General features: G+C 31.6%; 3 protein-coding genes across 3 annotated transcripts; all 3 read left to right on the top strand.

Moving 5' to 3' along the window:
* Positions 1-101: 101 nt before the first annotated feature.
* Positions 102-4326, top strand: LOC139512642 (uncharacterized). Its single transcript, XM_071300399.1, has 7 exons — positions 102-250; positions 650-692; positions 935-1121; positions 1539-1692; positions 1878-2086; positions 2831-2985; positions 4116-4326. Exons 1-7 carry the CDS (start codon positions 202-204, stop codon positions 4258-4260), a joined length of 942 nt encoding a protein of 313 aa, XP_071156500.1. The 5' UTR covers positions 102-201; the 3' UTR covers positions 4261-4326.
* A 5388-nt stretch (positions 4327-9714) lies between these two features.
* On the top strand, positions 9715-18343 carry LOC139510953 (uncharacterized). Its single transcript, XM_071297509.1, has 7 exons — positions 9715-9736; positions 9904-9946; positions 12655-12838; positions 13323-13476; positions 15338-15546; positions 16815-16969; positions 18179-18343. Exons 1-7 carry the CDS (start codon positions 9715-9717, stop codon positions 18321-18323), a joined length of 912 nt encoding a protein of 303 aa, XP_071153610.1. The 3' UTR covers positions 18324-18343.
* Positions 18344-21817: 3474 nt separating this feature from the next.
* LOC139512641 (uncharacterized) lies at positions 21818-24758 on the top strand. Its single transcript, XM_071300398.1, has 4 exons — positions 21818-21989; positions 22243-22451; positions 24070-24212; positions 24602-24758. Exons 1-4 carry the CDS (start codon positions 21857-21859, stop codon positions 24744-24746), a joined length of 630 nt encoding a protein of 209 aa, XP_071156499.1. The 5' UTR covers positions 21818-21856; the 3' UTR covers positions 24747-24758.
* Positions 24759-27876: the final 3118 nt, after the last annotated feature.

Raw genomic sequence — 27876 nt, 5'->3', positions numbered from 1 at the left:
TGTTTTCTATTCCGGTCATCAACTGTACTGTACCATTATTCGCGGGTCACGCTTAAGATAAAGAATTGGTGAATATTATTGAGTTCACATGTCTACATTTTAGTACAGAGGTAGTTCAAGATATAAAACCATTGACATACTAGTGTCTAATTTTCTGTTTACCTGAGCACTCAAGGGACGTGGTAGGGTTTTTCTAACGCTATGGTGGTCCAGTTAGGTGTTTTGATTCTTACGTTATGTACTCTAATTGGTATGTCAGTATTTGTCAATAATTTGTCTATGTAATTTCTTTTACATTTTTGCAAATTTGTTTAAAAATATTGACGTGAATTTATCTTTTTTTCTCTTGCTTTTTCTATGTTGAATAAAGTTATATAAATCAAAACAATTCTTCTTTGAGAAATGACTGTAAACATAAACGTAAAGAAAAAAAATCATTATATATGTTATAAAAAAATAACAATTACTTTACGGAAAAATAGTTTTATATCTTTTGCCTTTATATTATAAGTGCGTTTTCGAAGTTGTCCAACTAACGATGTTTTGATATGAATTTGAAAGTATCGAAATGCATTGTACTCTTAACTTATTACGCACTGACTTTTACTGTAGTATTTGATATTCTGATGTAAATTTGTTTTGTTTTTAGGAGTACAGAGTTCTTCGCCTCCATTGTCAGATGAAGAGATTAGGTCGGTATTATCCTTATTATCACATTTATACAATGAAAACTTGATAATTCATGGTGAACTTTTTAATTTTGAATTAGATATTGAAAATCCTACAAATATTTTTTTTCTGTGTTATAAAGCTAGTATTCTTATTGGCATTGTGAACAAACTGTAAGAGCTTTTAATAAAATTATTTAATTCCAAATGCCTTTGTTATAGTATCATAATATTACACAAAACAAGATGTTTTTGTATATTTGTAGCCGTTTGTCACCTGACCTTCAGGTTCAGTTTCTACTACCGTCGCATTCACTTCAACAACATCACACACGTGTAGGATTCAAAAGTCGCTATGTGGACCATGCTGGACGTATATATGCAACTAGACCTTCTGGGGCCAGTATAACGGTAGATGCAACAACAACAGTTAGTGATTTAGCCCTTTCTAAGGTAAGACACCTTATATTAATTTTTATAAGCTGAGATTCACGCGAGATATCAAATGAAAATGAATGACCTATGAAAAAGTAAGTGACTTCAACAGTTAAGGGTTTTGTAACTGCGGTTTTAATTATGAATTTTACATCGTTCCTATATTATGTCATTGGTATAACTGCTTTGTTTGATATGCATTTACATTTAGTGAAGACAAAACTCATAATATATGCTTATTAATAAAATTGATAGATGATCTAACACTGAAATTTTATATTTTTTTATTCAATTAATAAATAAGATCGGTTTAAATCAAAGCATGTGTCGAAAATTTTTCTGATATTCCTGAGAATATTCAGTTCTGGGTTCGATGTTGTCAGTATTAAGTACGTGTATAAAAGGATAAAATTTAGTGACCTGATTCTTTTTCAGGCATGTACAATTATTGCCCTCATGACGAGACATATGTCATCATCAACCTTTAGTCTTGTTTCCAGAGCACATGGTGTCGGTATTTTTTCAAAGTCAGAGGGAATGGGAGTTTATCCTGAAAATGCCAACCTGAGAGATACTGCACAATGTCGTGGTAGGTTAACGAACTCAGTTTAGTTTTAATGTTTTTTCTCTAAAATATTTTTTTGGAAGATAATTTAATGCTTTTTAAAGTGGAATAATTTACGAAGTTGCAAAACATCTAAAACAACTTCATAAATTAGTTTTCATTTACCTGTACAACCCTTCTAAATATATATCTTCTTTCGTCTTTTACAGGTACATGTAGCGGTTCATGTCAACATACTTGTACTTTTGATGGAAGAAAGTATGACTCCATCGCTGGTCTGACAAATACAAGATCTGTTGTATTGGATGATAATATTGTTTGTAATGCCCAAGATCCTTATGGACACAAAGAAAATGTTCTAGTTCATGAATTTTCCCACCAAGTTCATAAATATATGTCAACAACAGACAGGAACAGGGTACGTATGATGAATAATTTAACAAATGTACACTTGCGTGTTTAAGGTATTATTAACTCTGGCTAGTAAATCGAGATTCTATGAGGAAGAATAATTGTTAACCATCCAAGAGCAAATGAGTTTTCAAATGAACTAATGTGCCTGTCTTTATGTGTGTTTCTTGTTTTATCCTCCTTGTAAAGTTTTTTTTTAGTTTACAAATGTCCCTTTCAGGCTGCTCTTGACTTAATTCAATATTGTGTATCGTTTGAGACAGTGTCAAATGTATATACATAACATTCTCCAAAACGTTTTCCCTTTAAAAAGAAATATAAGGTGTTGCAGATATAAATGCAAGTAGCGGTACACTTTACACACTACGATTTTTTTTTAATGTTTGGTCACATAATAATGAAATTATATAAATATCTTGTACGATACATAAGCAGTTAACGACAGTGATTGTTTATCACATTAGGTAATGCAATCAAATTTTAAGCACAAATTCGGTAGCAATTTGCAAAAAAAAAACCATTGATTCCGTCATAGAGGGTCAACCTCTTATATGTCATTTTGTGTTTTGTTGTTAGAGTTATAAAAAAAAATTAGTGATTATGTTGTCTTGCCTGGCGTTCTAAAACTGATAATATTTTACTGTTTCCGTTTACAAATCAAAGGGCACCAAACCTTTAAGAATGACAAGTACATCAAAATGAGTACATTACGGTTAAGGTAAAAAATAAAAAAATAAACTTTATATTGCAGTTACAGTATATCTTCAATTACATTAAACAACGTCATGTGTGGAAAGATGGATATGGTACAGCTAACTCAGCTGAGTACTGGGCGGAAGCATCATCGTCTTTCTTCCATACAGTATTACGAAGTGGCTATCATAGTCCAGCTGTAGGAATGGATGAGTAAGTTTATAAAATGGGTACATGCATTGAATTAATTTGAAACCTAATAAATCAAATTATAAGCAGAAAAGGAAGAAAGTGAACATTATCGGAATCACAAGGTCTCTGGAGACCTGATGCGCACATTTCTCTCATGAAGAAACTTGTGTTTATGTCAGTAGCGATACTAATTTTTTAACAGTAAGATTTTTCTCCACCAAGTGTAGACTATCGTAGATTGTGTTGTTTTGCATTTTGACTGTACCATGTGTAAGTAAAAGCCCAACTATAATATCATCTTCTGGAATTGTGTGTGTCAACTGAGAAATTTAAACCCCTTGGTTTGTGGCAAGTAATTTCGTTTCTGAATGGGTAGTTGATAACAGTAAAATTAGATTGCTATTCTTGTCAACGAGTTTTAGGTTAGAAGCAGACAATCCTGTCGGTATAGTTCTCTCAACTTTAATTACACAAAAATTGTACCTGAAATATATATAAACTCATTGAAACATAATTTCCGTACTACAAAAAAAGGACAAAAGAATCAACAATATGAACATTTGATAAACTTTACGTTAAATATTGGTTTTTCGTATTCTGTTACAGAATGTATTGTAAGAATTTTGAGTATAAAACCATCGGTTAACAGGGCCATACAATTCGTCCAGATACTTTTTCGAAAACCATAAAAACGGCATACAAATCAAACATAGAAATAAGACATCAAATATTATTTGCAGCAAACGCTAAACACAGTAGAATCTGTCACTAACGATCATATCAGTATTCAATGTTTCATTCTTTTAAAATGTGTACCTCAATGAGCATATTTAATTAAATAGCCAATTTCGCTTTTTCATTTGCATGTCACTCAGAAATGCAAGTGTACGAAAAACATCAAACATCGCCACTGCTCTTACGTAATGGCAAAACTTAATACTTAATACTGATTCTGCGAGTGGAAATGTCTCGTTGCCAAAGAACAAACTGAAGATTTGTTTCTCCTTTGAGATTTTAATGACAGCACATTAATGTTTACTCGACCCTTCAGGTTCATGTGAAGACTAATTGATACGTTCTTCGTCCCCTCTTAATTGGTCTTGTGTCATTATGATCGAAGAATAAATGTGTGAAATATTCGATTGTTTCAGGTGTAGTTTTAATCACGTATGTAGATCAGAAAGTGAAAACAGACAATGGATAAAGACTCACGATGTATGGCTGTATAACTTGTTGGTGAAAGTTTACACTAATAACCGACCATCAACACCTAGTGGTCTAAGAGTGTGCATGTAAACAACTGAATCATAATGAATTATATGAAACTTTCAAAACGTATTAAGATATAAAATGATAAACAAATTTGTGTTTTCTGCTTATAAAATTATGAACTTGTGGCATTATTGCCAATGCAACAACTATCGTCGTTTTCGAGACATTACCCTGCAAGAATAGTGGCAAAGTTGTTAAACCCCGTCAGGAGCCTGTAATTCAGAGGTGTTTTTTTTTACCTTATATTTCATCCTTTGTTTTCAATCATTGTTTTGTTCTTGTTAATGTTGAAGGTTTTCTCGTTTGAATAAATTTACACTTTGTTATGTCGGGTCGTTAATAGCTGACTATACGGTATGCGTTTTGGTAACTGGTGAAGGCCGTAGAATGTGTGTTTAAGTTGTTAACTTCAACATCATTTGATCTATGGTGGATATTTGTGTCCTTGGAAATCATACAACCACCCTTTATTTGTTAATGTAACAATTTGCTCTTAACGCCTTGCGATGAGATTATGAAGAAGCAAAAACTATTGAAAGTATTCCTAATGTCAAAGATATACAAGATGCAAGTCCATGCTTGTAGATGATTGAGTGAGTGACATGCCATTATCATTATATAATAAAATGATAAAATAACGTTAAATGAGCTTGTCAAGATACTTTCCATATTTTAGAAGGTTAAATAAGAATCAAATTCCACTTCAATATATAACAAGTCAGCCAGAAGTAATTGTTTGTAACATTGATTGCTTACTGCAATGTCAATCGATCGAACTAGTTCATTCAACAGTTTTCTGTCAACGTTATTCATGGAACAGAAATGCATGTATTCAGAAGTAATTTGTAGTTGATAACAAACTGTTAGGTTCAGAGAATAAACAAATCATCAGTCGAGGAAAACCAATGAGAGAATGGTAAAAAATGTAAAATCGACGAACAGAAAATCACAAACACTATAAAGATTAACAAAGACTGCGCAACATAAACACACAAACCGTGTGCTTCGAAAGCAAAAACTGATCCTGCTGCATAGTTTGCATCCGTTTTGCTACTGTTGTCAAGTAGAAATCGGTAATAGTTTTCAATAGGAGACAATTCTCAATTGAACGGTGATGTCAAAATACTAGTATATCATTTGTAACCTATATATGACACATATATTTTATGGTGGAGTCCAAGAAGAACATTCGAAAGGATTAATACAACGTTACCACTACATACCAATTGTCTATTAGATTAATTGTAATAGCAACCGTCTCATAATGAAACAATGAGAGGAAAATAGAATTAACAAAAGTACCGAACTGCAAAGTGATATCCATATAACCTGACAATACAAGGTAAGACTATAGCAACTTACGGAGAGAAATAAAATACAAATGTCATATATCTGACTTAAAACAGGTATTTTCCTTTTTGGTGAGTTAAACCTGGATGAAACGAATTATCTGGAATATCGGATCAACTTGGAGATAAACACTCCAATTGCAGGAGCTTTTAGCATGTTACTACATAGAAATGAAAGTTAACATAAGAAAAGCTGATATAATCATTCTGTCGCAAAGTTTGTTTTGTCGACTACTCTTTTCTTCAATTTTTAGATGAATGTCAGGATAAGAAGCATACTTATCTGTATCTGTGGTATTCTTTATTACATTAAACTCAACAAAGAATTTTAAAATGTCCTCAAGTCTCGTGTTTCGTCTACAGAAGATTAATCTGTCATATGTAAGACTCATTAGTTCAGCTTCAAACAAAAAAGTTATACACCCAAATAAATTATAAAGTTTAAGTGATTTGAAGACCCAAAAAGTGTTGCCAAATACAGACAGCTACGGTAATCTATTCCTAGAGTAGAGCATCCTTTGTTGAATTCTAGATTCGTTAACAGCTTATATATAGCAATGACTATATGACAAGTTCGATGGGATATATAAGTTTAGCAGACACCAAACTATCAATTATTGAATGAAAGGACAATTTCTATAACTATGAACGTGAAGTTAAAGGATAATGATAGCTTTTGTTCAATCTTTTCATGAAAAGCTTCGGTATGAAATGTGTCCTATATCAATCAGGTGTTATGACGGCAAGAAGCGGAGCATAGTTGGTTCTGACAAAAGTAAGTTGGTTACATTAAAAGTATGATATATCCTTTCCAAAATAAGATACTTGCTTCCATGCCTCTTTGTATTAGTTGATATTGGCTCTTAACTAGCTGATAGTAACTGCGAGTACTGTCAGATCTGTACCCTGCTCCGTCCAGTCTGTGTTTTTGTTAAACGATTTTCACCGTTGTAATGACCTGATCAAGTAAGCCCTTTCCAACTAATATTGTGTTGTTGCATCACTGTCCCAGATTGAGCGCTCAAAAGCATAGTTAACCCATACATATTCTGACATTCTGTGTGTGCCAGTAGGTCATTTGTTGTTGTTGGTTCATGTCTGTCATTTTTGTTTTTTGTAAATTGTTTTGTTATAAATTACGCAAAACAGACGTAGAAAGGAAGAATGTGAATGAACAATTCGCGTTCAATGCACATAAAACACAGATTTTGCGTATAAAACAAATCGAATTTTACTATTGGCGGTGATTCAACAATTTGTATTCGATGCAACATAGCAAAATCATATTCATAAACTTGATCTTCAATACTCTAATTGTGGTTGATTATTAGATTGAAGATTTTCCGTATACTTGAACTCTTATTCCAAAATATGCATGTATAAATCACATGTAATTACATAATATTTGATGTAGCTTATCTAAATAGAACTTATAAAACGTGACAGAAGTGAAGTGTTACTATTTTACTATGATATTAGACTTTTTTGCTTTCGTGTTGTGTATCCTGAGGGGTATGTAAAGCAGATATTTTTTTATGATTTAAGTGATTTAGTTTGTTTAATAATCTATACTCAATGATCATTTGAAATGTACTATAAAGTTAATCTATCCTTGATACAGAAAGACTGCGTTTCAATTTTTTTTAATCTCATATTTACGCCCATGTATTCGGTTTAGATAATCTCGTTTAATGCCTTAAGATATCATAAGTTAGTTTGCATTAAAGGGTCTAAAAGAAGTAACACCACTGATGTCCGTATTCGAGCAAGCATCGCTGACCCTATCGGAGCACCTTCGTATTTTTGTGAGGTTCGTGTTGCTCTACTATTAATTTAGTGTGTATTGATTGCTTTTGATGCTCTGGAAAAGCTGTTGATATGTCGTTGTTTTTTTGTTTTTGTTTTTTTTTTGTTGGTCTACTGAGAACTGTCTACGTATTATAAAGGTGTTGCTCACATTCAATTGTTGACAAGTGAATTTTCGATACATATATATCTTTACATTGACTGGTATGAAAGTGTTTTCCAGTCTCATGAAAGAAGTACGGGTGTTCTAAATTTCTTAAGATTCAAACATCTCACAAACTCAAATTCAAATCCAACAACGTTTTTAAAACTTTGCATAGTTATCTAGCAAATATCTAAACCAGTAGACGGATATGTTTATACTCAATGGGACATAATATTTTATCGTAAATAATTTTGAATGAATTTCAGTTTCCCATGTGACTTTATGATTAGAACATTGCTTAGTGTTTAGAACGGTTATGTTTCATCAGACACTAGAAAACATTGACAAATGCTTGTAGCTCTTTTTATTAAAAATACGGGCAGTTTAGGGAGCTAGCGGGTATAAATCTTTTTTCTTTAAATATGGGATTTCGCTTTTTTTTCTGTAAATAAACTGTATCATATACTTAATGGAAAATGAAATAAAAATATGGGGTCAGCCTTAATTTAAGCTCATAATCTGCTTTTGAAAGAAGCATGCATTTTTTGTTAAGTCACGTTTTTTTCTGTTGGACTAATAGGAGAAAAAAAGTAATATCGAAATAAAAAAAAAAGAACTTAATTACAGAAATCGCTAAAATTTACATTTTTTTAAAATAAAATAATAAAAATATAGGTTACCAATGAATTTACAAAGTAATATCAATTTTAATGCAAAAAATGGCCGTTTTTGTACCAAAGGGAGATAATTTGGAGCTTTTAACATTTTAAAAATCATCTAGGCCAAAACGAATTGACTTTTTTGGTTGATTTTTGTACCATATCATAAAGTAACAACTAATGGACTTTCTGTACCCTCGAGCCTCCTTGAAGCTTTAAAAAACATTCGTGAAAGTTGCTTCTTGATGCAGGGATCAAATAAATGATTAACAAATAAAGTCCCGATTTTTTGCATTTACTGTTAACAAGAAACAAGTGGTGGTATGTCGTTTTAGCTCCCATTTACAGTTAACAAGAAACAAGTGGTGGTATGTCGTTTTAGCTCCCATTTACTGTTAACAAGAAACAAGTGGTGGTATGTCGTTTTAGCTCCCATTTACTGTTAACAAGAAACAAGTGGTGGTATGTCGTTTTAGCTCCCATTTACTGTTAACAAGAAACAAGTGGTGGTATGTCGTTTTAGCTCCCATTTACTGTTAACAAGAAACAAGTGGTGGTATGTCGTTTTAGCTTCCATTTACTGTTAACAAGAAACAAGTGGTGGTATGTCGTTTTAGCTCCCATTTACTGTTAACAAGAAACAAGTGGTGGTATGTCGTTTTAGCTCCCATTTACTGTTAACAAAATACAAGTGGTGGTATGTCGTTTTAGCTCCCATTTACTGTTAACAAGAAACAAGTGGTGGTATGTCGTTTTAGCTTCCATTTACTGTTAACAAGAAACAAGTGGTGGTATGTCGTTTTAGCTTCCATTTACTGTTAACAAGAAACAAGTGGTGGTATGTCGTTTTAGCTTCCATTTACTTTTAACAAGAAACAAGTGGTGGTATGTCGTTTTAGCTCCCATTTACTGTTAACAAGAAACAAGTGGTGGTATGTCGTTTTAGCTCCCATTTACTGTTAACAAGAAACAAGTGTTGTTTTGTCGTTTTAGCTCCCATTTACTGTTAACAAGAAACAAGTGGTGCTTTGTCGTTTTAGCTCCCATTTACTGTTAACAAGAAACAAGTGGTGGTATGTCGTTTTAGCTCCCATTTACTGTTAACAAGAAACAAGTGGTGGTATGTCGTTTTAGCTCCCATTTACTGTTAACAAGAAACAAGTGGTGGTATGTCGTTTTAGCTTCCATTTACTGTTAACAAGAAACAAGTGGTGGTATGTCGTTTTAGCTCCCATTTACTGTTAACAAGAAACAAGTGGTGGTATGTCGTTTTAGCTTCCATTTACTGTTAACAAGAAACAAGTGGTGGTATGTCGTTTTAGCTTCCATTTACTGTTAACAAGAAACAAGTGGATATGTCATTTTAGGTCCCTATTCCCCTTGAACTTCGTATTTTATACAATTATTTTGACTTTTTTGCCTCGAGAGCCAGTAATGCGTCTGATGTTGACATGATACACATTAGCGAACAAAATTTTAAGTCTGGTACCGTAATCTGATATGTTTTTTTAACCTAACCATGAATTCGTTGATGAGTACCGGTAAGAATTTGCCATAGTCTTACAAAAATTGAGGTGATATTTGTTCTACCATAACATTTCTAATGTGGTATAATTTCGAAAAACTGTTAGACGATAAAACAAAAGTATACCGAAACAAATAGTTACTTCAAGACAACCAACTTGATTGTGTGTCATTTTATTTACAGGAATTGGATGTTTATCACCTCTTATCTCAGACAAAGAAACAAGGTAACTTTAGAAGTTCTAGTATTTAACTGATCTGTAGATAACTATTTTTGGTTCATGATTGTCTTTGAATATATGAATTGTAGAACGTGCAACAGAAACATAAGTAAAATAACAATAATACAGGAGTCGGTTTCACAAAACACTTGCGACTAAGATTTTTCGTAAGCATACTGAATTTTTCATGACTTAGGGACGACATCAAAAGTTCAATGTAGGATAAAAAACTTAATTCACAGAGTTTTATTTGATATGTATGGTATATCAATTAGTTGTCCCATTTACATGTATATGTATCTTTATTCTTATAAGATAACACTCAAAAATAAGATGAGTCAACCAATATTACAGAATTACAAAACTTGTTGTTCAAATACAGTGACCAAAATAAAAAAAAAGAAAACTAGAAAAAGGTGTAGTTTAAGACATAGTGTATTGTTTAAAAGGTCAAATGGAGAAGACGCAAGTTTTTGAACTTACTTATACCTTGTCCAAGGTGATAAGGTCACACAATCGTGGTAATAATCCCGTTGTTAAATTATATTTAGAATTACGCTGAATTAACGTGTGGAAGTTTAAATATGTATGAATTATCAAGCTTTCCCTAAATGAAAACCAATAGAAAAATTCTAAACCCCAAAAATGAATTGCCAATTATTCTAAAAGTTTTATTCTACATTTAAAAGATCATTCAAAGCAGTTGACACTTAGTTGTGTCGTTTCTGTATTTAAATTATTTTTATTGACCGAGTGTGAAATTCAATCGAACATTTTTCGAACAAAATCATAGGTAATACACGGGTGTCATTCGGTTTATCGAGAGAAATGGGCGTGAAAGAATATCTAACGGCGGTCAAGTATTGAGAGACGATCGTGAAAGTTCTGGTAACGGATCGTGAAAGGCATTTAATGTACATTTTAGTTCAGAATCTTTGAAAAAATCGCTAAATTTTCAAAACGCGGAACAAATCCGAACAAAAAAATATGTCTGTCAAAATGGTATAACTTCTTCAACATAACTGTGAAAGAAGATAAAGAAAATATGAAGTACTTTTTGAAAAAACACAAAAGGCGCAATGCGTGTCTATGAAATTAATTACAAATAACACGCTTTGTGTACCTATAATGGTCATATTTCAAAATATCATGATATATTTGAAATTTAATCTTTGGTCTATCTGATAGTACAGTAAAATTAAAGTATGTTCTTCCATTAAAAGCGTTAATTTGTTTATGAAAACCTTGAATTTCTTGAATTTCCATCAAACTTGATCGTGAAAGATCAGGCAACGTATTTTTTCGATCGTGAAAGAAAATGCGTGACCAGACTTTATACTAGTAATCAGAAATCAGTATTTCTTTTACCATTTAATAAATCTGCAAGTGGTTGAAGCCTGTAACTATTTTGATAAGGATGAACATTAAAGCTATTATCTTTTTTTTCTATTCAACACTTAACCTCGAAAGTTAAAAAAACCCAACTAATAACGTGTCTAAATAAGTGTGAACGATTCAGCTCTTTGAATCGGTCTAGTGCACTTCACGCACACAAACACTAGTTAGCCAATAATATGGATATGCAACGTTTAAACCAAAATGTTATCAATCAAACAAAAAATCATAGCAAAAACAGCACATTTCATGTGTAATATTGGATTGAACGATAACCAACATTTTGTGCAACAGAACTTTTAAAGTTCTTTATAAACAACGCAGATAAGGATTGATTTAACTTTATAGTACATATTATAGAATACCAAGCGCAAATGCTGTAATGTCTTGATTGCTTTACTTATGATAGTATATTTGTTGAACGTCTATAATATAAAGGGTTTTACTAGAAGTGTCAAATGCGCTTAAGATTATCAATGTTTCATAAAAAAGGTCAAGGTCAGATGAACCATGCCATACAGATCTCTACAAATATCCCGTACACCAAATTAATGTGTTCCGATCTTTACAGTGCCTTAGAAACTGACAAATGTAAAAGTTGTGCTTGGCCAATTAATTCGAAACATAAGGTCAAAAGTATATGAACCCTGACCGACAGCCAGACATAGTAAGTCTCAATACCAATAACAAATATCAATCATCATTTAAAGGAAGAATAATGTGAACGTCTTCGTAGCATCAGATCTTTCACGGTCCTTTTCACGATCTTCAAAAATGCGGTACGTGATCTTTCACGATCCAAAAAATCAATTTTGTGTGAATAGTTCTTTATTAACCAAGTTTCAGATTATATTTATACAAAATAACTATGAGAACTGTTTAATTAATTCAAATACAATGCCCTTATTTTGATAAAGGTAGTTTATCTAGTCGAATTTGTGAAAAAAATCGTGTTTGTTTACATTCTTTATGTCATTGAAATGTCGAGAAGCAATCTGCCTTTTGTCGTTTTGTAATAACTGTGTACTTTTGAAACTGGATATTCTGACATACTGATCATAATGTTGAACCATTTTGACAGACAGTTTTATTTTGTCGTAAATGTGTCTGTGTAATTAATTAAATTAGAATATTTACTGACCTTTCATATGTCTTCTCGATTAAATTTCTTTCACGATCCGTTACCAGAACTTTCACGATCGTCTCTCAATACTTGACCGCCGTTAGATATTCTTTCACGCCCATTTCTCTCGATAAACCGAATGACACCCGTGTAATAGTACATAAAATGATTGACATTGGAGAATTATGTTTTGTAGTATTATACTGCCTGGACTTGAAGGACCACACAATTTGTCTTATTCGTTTCAACTCCATCATACACGGGTAGGATTTAAACACCGATGGGTTAATCAATCCGGAGGATGTTACACAACTCAACCTAATGGTTCAAGTATAGCTGTCGATGCTACAACAGCAGTCAGTGACGAAGCTCTTAGCAAAGTGAGTCATTTTAGTTTATTGTTGGACTACATTGGAATTAATTCAAACATATGTTTATGTCATGCATGAAAAAATCAAGAATAATCTCAATGTCACTTTATGGTTTTACTCAATCAAAGTTCGTTTTGAGTTTCTAATTCATCCGTACCTAATTGTTATGAGTAAATTATTAGATAGCATAATAGTAAATAACTAGGTTTTTTTTTTAATTTGGTAGAATAAAGGGTATATAATATCTGACCCAACATAAACATTCATTACAGCATTATGTATAAACAAGCATCTCTGAGGAACGTCTATAAGAAATTTGCAGACTGACATTCTCTTGGGTAAAATATTTTTAAGTTGCAAAACATGAAAAGAAATAAAGGCAAAATTGAAAATTGAAACGATGAATGTTACAATGAGGCAACAACCCGACTAAACAGCAAAAAAAAAACAGTAATAGTAGAATATTGTACTATAAAACTTATGTTTTCTTTAGGCATGCACTATTATTGGATTAATGATCAAACATATGTCTACAGAAATATTTGAGTACAGCTCCAGAGGACATGGAGTAGGGGTTTTTGCAAAATCAGATGGAATGGGAGTGTATCCAGAAAACGCTAACGTCAGAGATACACCAGAGTGTAATAGTATGTTTATTTACCGACAAAGCAATTCATTGCTGCTAGACAACTTGGCAGGCTGCTAGACAACTTGGCAATAGCAGGTTATATAGTTCAGCCTCAAGTATTGCAATCCGACATTCATCCTGGTTAACGGATAATCATTGAAATCAATTCCAGATTGTAATCTTACTTTAGAAGTGAATGCTTCTTTTTCAAATTTTATGGGAATGTAAAAGCGTTGATCAGAGCATTAACCATTTTTTTTTTGTCGTGTTTTCTGTGTCTTATTTGAACGTTGTCATGAAAATCTCCTGCAGTCATAGATTTTGCATTTCATACAGAAATATTACTTTTGGAATACATCAGTCAATCAAATTTACGGAATCGTATTAAACTTCTTTGTAATTCAAAAAGAGGGTCGAAAACAAACTGACAACGCCATGGCTAAAAATGTAAAAGACAAACAGACAAACAATAGTACACATGACACAACATAGAAAACTAAACAATAAGCAACAGAAACCCAACCAAATAACTAGGGGTGGTCTCAGGTGCTCCGGAAGGGTAAGCAGATCCTGCTCCACATGTGGCATCCGTCGTGTTGCTTATGTGATAACAAATCCGGTAAATAGTCTAATTCGGTAGGTCACCTTCATGAAAGGGAAGGATGTATTGTTTGGATATATGGTCACATATAGTGTGATGAAGATGAATATTGAACTTAAGGTCTTTTTTTGTCTACAGTACATGTTAAGAGTTATTGAATATAAACCGACATTTGTACAGGCAAGTGTTTTCATGATGGCAAATTTAATATCTTATAACAGACTATAATCGTGCTTTAATACATGGTCACATATATAATATGATGAGAGAAATACCCCTTTTAACTTCGAGATCAATTTGTTAAAGGTCAAGGTAACTTTGCTTAAATTCAAGACCGAAATTTGTAATGACAAGTTGTTTCCTGATTCTTAATCAAATATTTATAGCTTGCTTCGATATGTGGTCAAATATAATTAGAAGAGGTTCCCTATTAATTTCAAGGTCACAACCAATCTCAAGATCATAGTTACTTTTTGAATTTTCCTCGGAGTTTAGTATTTTTGTGATTTTTTTTTACTACAATTTGTTGGAATTATTATTTTTTCACCAGGATGGAGCATTTTTGTTGCACATCATTATTGTTTGTAATAATAGCAGACAAAAATCATGATATAAAAAAGGCGATACATCAAAATCATTTGAACTCTGATGGATAGCTTTTTTTTTGATTGGCAATTATACTCCATCTCTTCAAGCTCATATACAATGTCAATAAAAGCTGTGCCAAAATGTATAGGTTGTTCCTATTTGTATGGAGAACGGATGGAGGTTTTAAATGAGCTTGCTCACAAAATTTTATCATGTTGTCTATTTTGTAATTCTAAAAATAAGACCATACCAATTATTTTGTTTCATCCTTATTAGTTCTACGTCAATGTGAACTGTTGATTCGAAATCCTTAGTCTAATCTAGTCAAGTATTTATCTGTTTAAAAGATTTAATATTTTGCTCTAGGAGGAGTCATGGAAAAAGGAAAACCGTTCTTTATACACTAAGATAGTTTAGTTATACTAAGTTTCAAGGCATGCGTATATCAGATGCATCAAAAAGGAAACAACGCACTGAAAAATGACACTGTTTTACAATAATTTTAAACAAATATAGAAAAATGATTGGTTGATTAAATCTTTTTAATTCATACTTTAGTTTCACTAGTGATGCGTTGTAAATGTATTCTTGTTGTTTTGTAGCGAGGAAAACGAGCAAAGCCGATATTTAAGATTATTGAATAAAAGCTATCTTTTTATATATTTGAATGTAATGTATCATCTGTTTACAGGAACATGTAATGGTACATGTTCACATACATGTACATTCGATGGAAGGAAGTATGCTTCAATTGCTGGTTTAACTAATTCAAGATCTGTTGTCTTAGAGGATAATATTTTGTGTAACGACAAGGATCCTTACAACCGTAAAGAGAGTATTTGTGTGCATGAGTTTGCACATCAAGTTTTTAAGCACTTACCAACATCATACAAAAACAGGGTATATTATTTTATTGTAGTCAAAATGATCAACTGTTTTATGTTGTAAAAAAATATATAATGTTTATTAAAAATGTAGATCAAGAACCAGACAATTTTCTTTAAAATAAACATATTACATATAATGCAGATGATCCGTGTTGAAGGCCGTACTTTGACCTGTTGTGGTTTACTTTATACAAGTTGTGACTTGGATGAAGAGTTGTCTCATTAGCATTTATACTAAATCTTCGCATATCTGTATAATACTTATCGAAATACAAACAGCATTATTTACAAAGAGCTTTGCTCAGTTGAAGTGGTTTTTTTCAGTAGATATGAATCAACAGTTACAAAAACAAAGATAACAGTAACAAAAGACTGACGTCAGCTCTTATTTCATTATCATTATACTACAAGACAACAATACGATTGTAGACAGTCATAGAAATTACCGTTATATGCAAAGATAGGAATAACATTCATTTCTATTTTTATTTTCGTATTTAAACTTTGATGTGCTTTTGAAGGCTTTTTTTTTCTTTCCTGTTATTTTAAAAAGAAAAGTAAACGTATCAATCGGAATCAGAGTGAAATCCATATTATAGACAAAAAAGATCTGCTTCTTAAAGTAAGATCAAAACAGTCCGAAAAATAATAGTAAATAAGAATCGTATCATCTATATCAAAGAGAAGAAAAACCAGAAAGACAAACGAGACAAATCGAAAGCAACACACACAAAAACGAACATTGAACCTATGAAAAAATATACCCTTAAGCTATATATATATATATATATATATATATATATATATATATATATATATATATATATATATATTAACTCATAGAATATAGAATATAGAATTCAAAAAGCAATACAAAATTACTTATTTGTACAACAGGAATGGGTTTGGGAATAGCATTTGTCCGTCTCGCATTTAAAAGTGTTGTTATGTGTTTGACAATTCACATAGTAATGATAGTGGTGTACAAATGTGTACATAGTAATGATATTGGTGTACAAATGTGTACATAGTAATGATATTGGTGTACAAATGTGTACATAATAATGATAGTGGTGTACAAATGTGTACATAGTAATGATAGTGGTGTATAAATGTGTACATAGTAATGATAGTGGTGTACAAATGCATTTATTTATAAAACACGTAACTTAAGCCATCGTTAATAGATGAAAATCCTTTATCAATATTGAAAACACACGTTTATAAATTAAAAGAATAAATACCATATGCTTAAAATAACTAGTTTCAGTTTTGTTTCAGTTTGCTTATATCTACCATTATGATAAACAACACAAAATTTGGAAGGACGGATATGGTATGGCTACCTCTGCCGAGTTTTGGGCTGAAGCAAGTTCTGCTTGGTTTCATACTGCCGTATACCCAGGCCTTCATAGCCCGTCAGTAGGATTAGACTTGTGAGTAATTATCAGTTTATTTGATATTTGATAGGTTCTTTTACCTGCTGTCTCTAGAACTTCTTTTTTATTATTATGCAATACAGGTTTGTGATTTGAATGACGGAATCCTTTCTTTATACTTTAATGTATTTCTTGTATTTTAATGAACTCAGTGTAAATAACTTGGTTTTTTAATCCGGTTAGATGAAAGCATTTCAATTACCTTAATTTCATATTTTCCGACAAATATATATAGCAACATAACTAAATGCTGAAGTTTATTGTTGAATGTCTGTTGTGAATGGTATAGTCTAATGAAGATGTTACCTGTGAAGATGTCGAATTCCAAACCAGGGGTCCACGCCGGAACAGTCAGAAAACTCCCATGATCTATTCACAAACGGGAGTTTTTATCTTTGTTCTGAGAAAAAAAATAACATTGTTTATGAACTATAAATTTTGATTCCGTCTAATATAGTGGTTTATAAAACACCAATATTATTTTACATTGCCAAAAGCATTATTTAAAAAAAATTATTTTAAACCATAAATATTCGTGTAAACAAGCATTTTTACCAAATCACAGAAAAACGAAACATTCAATACATCCCTTTTTACTATTCTATTATCAAATCTGCAAATTATTAGGACAAAAAAAATCAATCGAAAAAAGGCTCAGTAAAAAACACTTTATATTATGAGATGCTACGTAGTTACACACCAACGAAATAATCAATCTTACCTTTAATGTATTTTTGGAAATCGGAACCGTCATCTAAAATGCTTCTCATTGGTATGAACGAAGTTTATAAGAAAAATATAATTCTGGAAAATTGCTTTGAACAACCATCTAGAAAAGTAAGAGAAGAGTTTTATAGCTGAATTACATTTTAACATAAGTCTTTCTCATAACAAGAGGTTTTTCACTGACATAGATATTATGTTTTAATCTAATGACTTAAACGGCTTTAATTTTGTCTTCTTTCAAAACGATTCATATTTTGTTTTGATTCTACAACTTTTGGTCACAATTCATTTTTCATTCAAAAGAATGCTATTGTCTCTTATAAATCAAAAAATATATTCAGAATAGCTTACTTTTAACAAAATACAGTTCTTATCGTTGATTGAAAATCGAATGTTTTCTCGTATTTATGCTTATTAAGACTTCATTTATCATGTGTTTAATTCTATTCAACTCTTCTTTGGGTGAATTTTACTTTTTAGATGCAATTTTGATCAGGTATGCGGTTCAGAGATGGAAAATAGACAGTGGCTGAGAACCCATGACCCATCGCTATATAACTTGCTTAGTAAAGTGTACACAAACAATCAACCATTTTTACCAAGTGGCCTTAAAGTTTGCATATGAATAAATCTTTCTCACACTAACATGTTGTATTATCAATTATTTAAAAAAAAAAAATCTTCTTATTTATAAAACAGCGTATAAAAAAGAGGCTGAATTTTCAGAAGGCGAAGTGACTTCAAGTTAAGTTGTTCTGGTTTTAGAACAAATGTGTTTATTTCCGATGGAAAGACCCTATGAGTGAATCAATATTAATACGACAATATGCTATCTTTAATGATTAGTTCTGCATGTTGATTTATATTTATGAATGATGTCCTTGTACCAGTGCTTAAATTTAGTAAATGTTTAACTAGTTTGTGATATCGAAAATCCTGGAATAAGATTTGTTTTTAGTAAAACAGAGATTTCTTTCGTTAAGCATACGTCAAGCAATCAGCTTTGGTATTGATGTTAATCATGTCTATGCATGCCTAATTAATGTAGTCCTATAAGTTTTATTAACTCCAATAACAGTAGTATACTCTTGACACGAAAACGGCTTCAATAGGTTCATGAAAACGAAAGACTGAATTCGACACCACATAACACCAATATGATGGTTTTTTTTTGGTCTCAAAATGATTGACATATTTTCGCGACCTCTATTTATCTTTTGATATCGAAATAGTCGCCTGATCTTTATATTCATTGACATGTGTCCTGTTTCTTTTTTTTTATTGACTGTGGTATTGAATGTCGGACAATTAGTTCATAACAGTAGATGGTTACCTTGGCGATGTACTAGGTCTCGTTTCTTTTTGAGTTCACGCGATTCCCTCGGTGTTTTTTGTTTTTTTTGGGTTTTTTTTTGGGGGGGGGGGGGGGTGCTTGATTTGAATGTTCGGTATCCATTTATGAGACATGGTAAGGATCATCTTCAGCAAGCATTAAGTCTAAAAAATCTCCGTTAAAGGAAATAGCATTAAGATATAACAACAGATGTAGTGAAGTCATTTTAATGAATTGTTACTGCTCTAACAAATATCCAACGTTTTCAAAATTCAGGGGGAAAAAACGCTTTATAAATGTCATGCGTTTGAAAAGCTTTTCTAGATTAACCTCCATCAGGAACGCGCAAAACCGTATAAGAACCGCAATAGTTTGAGAGTTAAATGACCAAAACAGATTGTATAATATACATATATTCAAATTTGCTTGAAGGAGTTTAAACCATACTTTCTTTATATGATAATAAAATTAAAAATGATAATAAGGACATTTCTTCTAGAAAGGTTTGTTTCAAATCATGTCAGTACTGAGTACTGACTACATATATAATGCATCTGTATTTTTGCAGGAAATTGAGGGTCCAGATAAAATTTAACGTTTCTATTTGATTGAAAGAAATCTCTGATACTAAAAAAGAACAAAGATGTGGATTATTAGAAACTTACCTACATTAATACTTTAATAGGTAATGTTCTCCTTAATAACATTTCCACAATTCTGGTTAAATCTGCTAGAACTGTTTCAAGCAATTTACTAGTAGGCCCAGTCTTGCGTGGACTATGTGATGTTTAGTAGTTTGGTATTAAATTCAGATTTTGTTTTCCTTTGTAATAGAATTTTTATTACTCTGATGAACAAGTGCAGAAGTTTTAAACAGAGAAAAGTCTTCATTTTAACTTAATTTTAAGGAGTGAATATTGATAAGTTTGAAAAAGTTACATTCATTATGTTACATGTCTTATCTAAGCTTATCTTACGTCAATACGTGAAGGAAACCGGGCCAGCTTACTCTCAGATCGCAATGGTTCCCTTTGCTGTTTTTGCTCTCATTGTGTGTATACTATGTGGTATGTTATCATTTTCTTTATCATCCGTGAAAAGCTTCTTTAGATAAAATTGAAATAGTATTTTTTTTTAAGTCTTTTTGTTGAGCTCACCTAATATGACTACTACCAAGCTGTTTATAAATTAGATTATAAGCTTAATAAATGTAAAGATAGGTCGAGAAAAAAATACAGTCTTCCAGTGATGAGGTCTGACACTTTTCCTTGGAACTAATGTATCATTCATAGTAAAGACCTTTGAATGAAGGCCTTGCTTTCATCACCTTGAAATTGAGGTCAAGGTTGAAGATGAATTTGACGTTCTAGTTTTGACCTTTGGCAAACCTTCATATTGATATATGATAACGCCATGAGACCTTCCACATTAGTTTGGAAGACATATGACTTTGAAAGGTCAACCGTTACCCTCTGAAAAACGTAAGACTCCGAAGAAGCAAGTTTTATGCTCTTTGTATCAAAATATCTAGAACCATATATTTTTTGGAACAGATATAAAAACATATTATTTCAAACCAGATTGTCATTTTTTAAACCTGATTTAGACACTAAACTAATTTATTCCAATCAAAGGTTTTTTAGAAGAAACCATTCAAATCATTGGAAATCAGCATAAATTTAGCTTTAAGATTACACCAGAAGTTACTTTGATTTGATTGTAAGTGGTTGTCATCTGACTTATTTAAAGAAAAATGTACCGTAAAGATTGTATTTTCGGAATCGAAGTGAGATAAGCTATCTTGAATTGTTCCGAGTTTGAAATGTTTTCTAATTTTACACCCTATTTCTTACACAAAGTTTTTCCTTTATTTCAGAAGTTCAGAGTATATCGCCTCCTCTATCTGACGATGAAAAAAGGTTCGTCTAATTTAACAAAGAAACTTTTCTCTGAATTTGTCATCATTTTAGTTTATCGAGGCACGGACTCGCTGACAATATATATGTTAAATTAACATGTATCAAAATCATAATCATCCCTATGGTAAAAACTTTTAAGTACGCATCTTCATAGTCACAATGTAGCTATTGTCAGCTATTTGCGGTTTAATATTTAATATTTACCTTAAATCAGTTCTAAAACATGTATTGATTTTGTAAACCTCAACATGCTAATAACAAGATTTTTACAGTCATTTGCCACCTGATCTTCAGTTACAGTTCCTACTACCGTCTCCTCCTGTACAACTGCACCAAACCCGTGTAGGATTCAAACACCGATGGGTGGATCATTCAGGAAGATGTCACACGAGAAAACCACGTGGTTGTAGTGTAGCCGTCGATGCTACAACAACTGTTAGTAATCTAGCAGTCTCCAAGGTGAGAAGTAATATAGGATAAGGCTTTAGTTATACTGTCTGTGCTACAGCAATTATGAGAGATTCTGCTCTAAGCAAGGAAAGAAGTAATATACTATAAGGATGCAGTGTATTAATTGCAAAAATAACTATTGATGATCTGGTTGTAAGCAATACAAAATGTAAGTAGTGTTACTGTCAATGCTGCAACAACTGCTTTGCCGTGTTTTGAGCTAGGTGTAAAGTAGTGAAATACATGGCGTTTGATGATAAAGCAAACAACTATTAGTGATCGATTCTTACCAAGTCAGAAATAATATAGGTTCTGGCTCAAGTTATGTAAAGTGCTAGTACCCTTTTGTTAAGTTAGATTATGATTGATTGCGACTTCTGAGTTATCAACTTTTACATCAAAACTTTAATTTCATTGAATTTATGTCATTTTCAGGCATGTACCATTATTGGCCGGATGACCAGACATATGTCATCATCAATATTTTGTGGCTTGGGTAAATCTCATGGTGTCGGCATTTTCGCTAAATCAGAAGGTCCGGGTATCTATCCTGAAAATTATAACCTGAAAGATACACCCCAGTGTCACAGTAAGTTTGTTATAACTAAGCTTTTTATTAATGATATTTATAATAATAATAATTATAATGATAATAATGATAAAAGTACAAATCATTTACCGTTTTATCAAATAGTCAAAAGTTCAACAAAACAGTCACAAGAACTGCACTTACTCTTAGAACGATAGAGACGATACAAATAGTTATTTTTAACTTCATATAATTAGAAAATAATAAGCAATGAATATGCTCTTTGACATATGTTATTTTAAACATTTTGTAGACAAATGTGATGGTTCTTGTAAGCATACCTGTACATTCGACGGGCGAAAGTATGATTCAATTGCTGGTCTGACCAATACAAGAGCTGTTGTTTTGGAAGATAATGTACTATGTAACTCCCATGATCCTTATGGTCACAAAGAAAACATCTTAGTTCACGAATTTGCACACTTAGTTGATAGATACATGCCACGAGTAGATAGAGACAGGGTAATCATTAATATTTTGTTTTACTATGATACGTAAAGGTGCTTCCCCGATAGAGACCAGCCAGCTTGTGACAGAATTCGAACGAAGTGTTGCATATATCGTTTATAAAAGCCTTCACTGCTTATTAGATTCAATCATGAACAGTTTGTTTTTTTATCATTTGATTGCTGTGTAAACAAAACATCATTCTCTTATTTTGCAAAGCCTTAAACTTCAGGGGTGTAAATGTTGAAATGACGTAGAAATTACAGCATTTTTCATATGGTAGTTAGAGATATTTCATATTTTTCATTTCAACTCAAAGAACATAGGATGCGATTTTTTATTAAATCAGCAGTTTCCAAATCTTTCTTAACTATGTTTTATATTTCATCCATTTGTGATCATGTTGATAGTAGATACTTCTCATGATCCTTTTAGACGGGATGTAAATTGTAAATATATGTTTTTAATAGTGTAAAACAGATTCATTTTTTTTTGTTTACCCTTGCATTAGTCTATTAAAAAAATCAACTGTTTTCCTACAGTCTTTTATTGAGTATGAGTTGCTAAATTTTATACGCCCGTCAAAATTTTTACGAGACGTATTATGTTATACAAATGTCCAGTGTCCGTCCGTCCGTCTGTCCGTCTGTCCGGCGTAAACATGTCGCACCGTAACTTGAGAACGACTTATCCAAATTTTATGAAACTTATTATAGTTGCTTTTTATGATGGTCAAATTTTTGCTTTTTTGGTGAAAATAAGATTAAAACTTTTTTTGAGTTACGGCACTTTGTAACTAAAACAAGGGGGTGTTTTTTTTCACATGTCGCGCCGTATCTCAAAAACAATTTTTCATTATTGCTTAAAACTTTACACACTTCTTTGTTATATTAAACTAAACATTTGTATACTTTTTGGTGATGATTCAAAATTTTATTTTTCAGTTATTTAGTATTTTGTAAAAAAGGGGGAGTTTTTTTTTACATGTCGCACCGTATCTCAAAAACAATTTATGATTATTGCTTAAAACGTTACACACTTCTTTGTTATATTAATCTAAAGATCTGTATACTTTTTGGTTTTGATTAAAAATTTTATTTTAGTGATATTTAGTTTTTTTCAAGAAAAAAAAGGGGGTTCATATGTCCCTCCGTATCTCAAAAACAATATATGGTTATTGCTTAAAACTTTCTCAGAAACTATTTATGATTATTGCATAAAACTTTCACACAAGACGATGGGCATATCATGCGCTCATGGCGCAGCTGTTTATTAGTTTTATGTGTAATGTTATATTGATTTTTCGTCTTTTCGTCCTTTTTCGTGTCTTGCTATGTCGTTGTCAGTATTACTTCGACCTTTGAATGTCCCCCTGTTATCTAACAGCTCTATTGTCAACAATCCACAACCAATATATTTTGTAAATTTCGTGGTTTTATTTATTTTCAGCTTTTGTGTTTATTTTTGAATTTAAAATGTGTCCACATCTAAGAAACCATTTTATAATCGGTTGAGATTATGTAAAAAGGTATCAATAATATTAAAATTGCTATGGTTTACTAAAGTTAAAATCTTTGGATGAGAATGGTTTAATATCTTTATTGAAAATTTATTTTAAATAATTATTTTACAGTTGAAATATGTATATAACTACATTAAACAACACGGTACCTGGCCGAACGGATATGGTACGGCAAATTCTGCTGAGTATTGGGCTGAATCTACATCCTCATTCTTCCATACTATGACCCGTATAATGGATGTTGGAATGAACAAGTAAGATACTGTTGAATTAATTATGTTAATATATTTATTGCATAGAAATAGACCTTGAATTTGATTAAATAAATAATAGAAATATTCAATAATGTTAAGACTTTGGTTAAATAAACAATAGAAATATTCAATAATGTTAAGAATTTGGTTAAATAAATAATAGAAATATTCAATAATGTTAAAAGGGCTAAACATACTTGTTTTTTCATAACATTAGATTTTAATTTATTCTTTTGAAAAGTATCTCAATGTTATCTGATATCAAATGTTATATTAACCTTTTTTGAAATGTGCGTCTTTCGTTTCATTACAAGTGTTTTTTGAATAATCACCTTATATCTAGTTGTAAGTATTCAAAAGTTACAACAATATCATTCACTATTTTTCAGTTGCAACTTCAATCATCTTTGTGGTTCAGAGATGGAAAGTAGAGCGTGGTTGAAAAAACATGATATCTGGATGTATAATCTCCTTGTTAAAATCTACACGAACAACAATCCAACAGTACCCAGCACCCTCAATGTTTGCCAATAAAGATAATGATGATTTGTTTCTTTTGAAATTTCTTAATTATAAAGGAATTTATGGGATTATGTAGGGCCAATTTCTGTTGAATTTAATTCATAGAAAGCACATTTTCTACAGGTTCTTTTTGCTTTCCTATAATAAACATTATCGATTTATATTATGCAACAACATTATGTATTTTTTTTGAAAACTCCAATGTCCAATTTTGATAAATTTCGAAAAACATTATTATAAAATACGCCAATGCGGGCGCCGATATTGTATATCTACTTTATACCTAACATCTTCATATATTTTATCGTTCAGAAAAAAAAAAACAATATGTTAATACATTTTAAATATGTACATGACAAAATTTAACGAATGTTTTCAACAGCAAAAAACGAAGAATGATAATCTTCGAAATATTTTGTTGGCTAATATACGAATTCAAACTAGCATGACATAGAACTTTTATTTTCTTTTTTCTTTATGATTACTTTGTGTAAAATAAAATGATTTATGTATGTAAACAAACAGTAACAGTAGTATGTTTTATCAGTAAAAATAATGACCTTACACAGGTCATGATGTTTTTCTTTGAATTATATTTCATTAAAAGAAGGAATCAAGTTCAGATGAATCCTATTTGACGGACATTTACATCTAACAATCATTCAATCTACCAAATATACATAGCTCCCCTGGTTAATATTCATTTCTCCAATTCTTTTTTCTTTAACAATATTTTTTTTTCGCCAACCTATTTTATTCTTTGAAAAACAAGCTAATTTGATTTTCGGCGCCGTCGTCTCATGTCCATATGGTTGTAATATTAGGTCCCAGTGTACATAGATCCTACATCTTTATTTCATAATCAACATTTTGTATAAATGACAACTGAATTAGAAACGCGAGTCTGGCGTACAAAATGAAAATCATGAGTTTACTCACAACCACTTGGTCAATGCTGGTGGAGGTTTCCTCCCGACGAAATAACAAACACAGTAGTCAGTACTTCTCTGTTGACATGACCAGTCGGGATTCTACTTTGTCAAAATTATCTCCCCATTACGCCAGTTCATTTTCACAATCGTAGAAATGGAAGCCATTGTAGGGATGACTCACCGCCAATTTTGCTGCTCTTGAAAACCGATAAATTTATCCACATAGCACCATTACGATCCTTATATGTCAGTTGTATTTTCAAAGACAAATGTAAATACTAGTTAATGAGCATCAGTTACTGATCTTGTCTGCATTTATTCAACTTAAAACTATTGTCTGATCGGTTGACAGGTGGAATTTTTGAAAATTCTTTAACATTTAAAAACAATCTAATTGAATATTTCGTGGAAGGGCAGACTAAAACATTTCAGTGGTTGAAGTACTGTAAAAGGATTAAAATACATGCATTCGAGAGACTAATAGTAGGATTATCAGGCATACAGCAAAAATTGCAACACAGCAGGATATGTTTTATATGGTTTTGTTCTTCGTGGTTCTTGGAAACCCCACTTGGAAGGAAATACATGCTCCGGCAAAACAGGTGAAAATCAAGAGGACCATTGCACAGGCGCTTGTGTATATATGAAGCAGATATTTTTTTGATTTTTTTTTTCTATATACTAATTATAAACCCTAGTTATCACACACAAAAAATATATATTTTTCGAAGATATGCATTTTCATCATCCAACTTAAAAGACTGTCGTCAAGTACTTTTAGTCAAAAACTAACTATTCGAACACATCTACTTTGTTTTTGTGACTCATTAGATCTAGGTATTTCACTTGACCCATATATTTCATCTTTTCGAACTGTGATTTTTTTATGTTATAAAGCGAAAAAAAAAAGAATCTGAAGCGAGATGATATATCAAATACTCTTGCTTTGTACGTTTTAAAGACAAAATATACACCTCAAACACGCCCTAACATAAAATGTGCACTCAATTTTCTCTTTTCGATACAATTGTTATCCACTTTTTGGAATTTTTTCTTGAGTCACATAATAGAAGGGCAAACACGACAATTACTGAACTAATAGATTGATATGTTCTCCGTCCGTGGTGAAACAATTTTTAAATCGGAGGTTATGCATTTTCTATTCATCTAACTTGGTAGATACCCATGTCGTCGACTTGATATCTAATTGTTCTGCATTACTATGTAATAGATAAATTGAAAACTTATGCAAATGGTTTTTTTTAAAAAATAAAACACTTCGTAATTGAGAAGAAAATTGTCGTTTTATTTGTTTCTATTAACTTTTAAAAAAATTGTTACTATAGTAAACATTACAGTAAGCATTTAACGCCTTCTCTAACAAAGAGCTTCGATTCTTTTGTTCTATTTCAACTGGGTTTCCGCCTGACTAATCATTGATAGCGTCATATTTATAAAATTACTAGTTACAACACCATGAGTTTTTAGAAATACTGAGTATTTTCTACCCCATGATTAGATTACCTTAGCTGTATTTGGCAAAACATTTCGGAATTTTTGGTCCCTAATAATCTTCAACTTCGTACTGTGTCACTGATATATAATTTTGGTAGAGGAAATCCGCTTCTACAATATTATAATCCTGATATTGTTTGGTGAGTTATATACTCCGTGTGCATACGTTGCATAATGTTCCTTGATAGAAATGAATAGACCTTATAGAAAAAGTAGTTTAAACAGAAGAAGAAGATTCTTAACAAAGTGGAAGAAAACAAATGTTTTTCCAATACAGTTTTTGTTTACATAATGGACGACACAATTATACATTGTCGTTAAAGACTTATATGTGTCGCTGTGACATATCTGCTAGTCAATTATTGTATTAAAACAATTTTTTTTCAAGATTTGGTGAGACTGCTGATCACTGCTGGGGTAGCATACTTGTGTTACCTGTTATCTTATTTGATCTTGGTGCCACTAATATATACAGAGCCTTCTGTAGACAAAATATGCTTCTGGTGTACAATTTATAAATCTGGCAATTTTAAGGAAGTTCGCTTGTCATGTTTTGGGATTTTTGTCAGATTTTCGGAATCCTCTGATTTTATCCATTTGAATGCCTTAAAAAAATTGCCCATTGACCCCCATTTTACTTTTTATAAATCTTTTACATGTATAATGATAAGCCATCTGTAAAAGTCTTATAAAAT

The sequence above is a fragment of the Mytilus edulis genome, chromosome 2, assembly GCF_963676685.1.
Source record: "Mytilus edulis chromosome 2, xbMytEdul2.2, whole genome shotgun sequence".
Classification (NCBI taxonomy): domain Eukaryota; kingdom Metazoa; phylum Mollusca; class Bivalvia; order Mytilida; family Mytilidae; genus Mytilus; species Mytilus edulis.
Note: the sequence above shows the minus strand (reverse complement) of the source record. Positions and strands in the feature narration are given on the sequence as shown.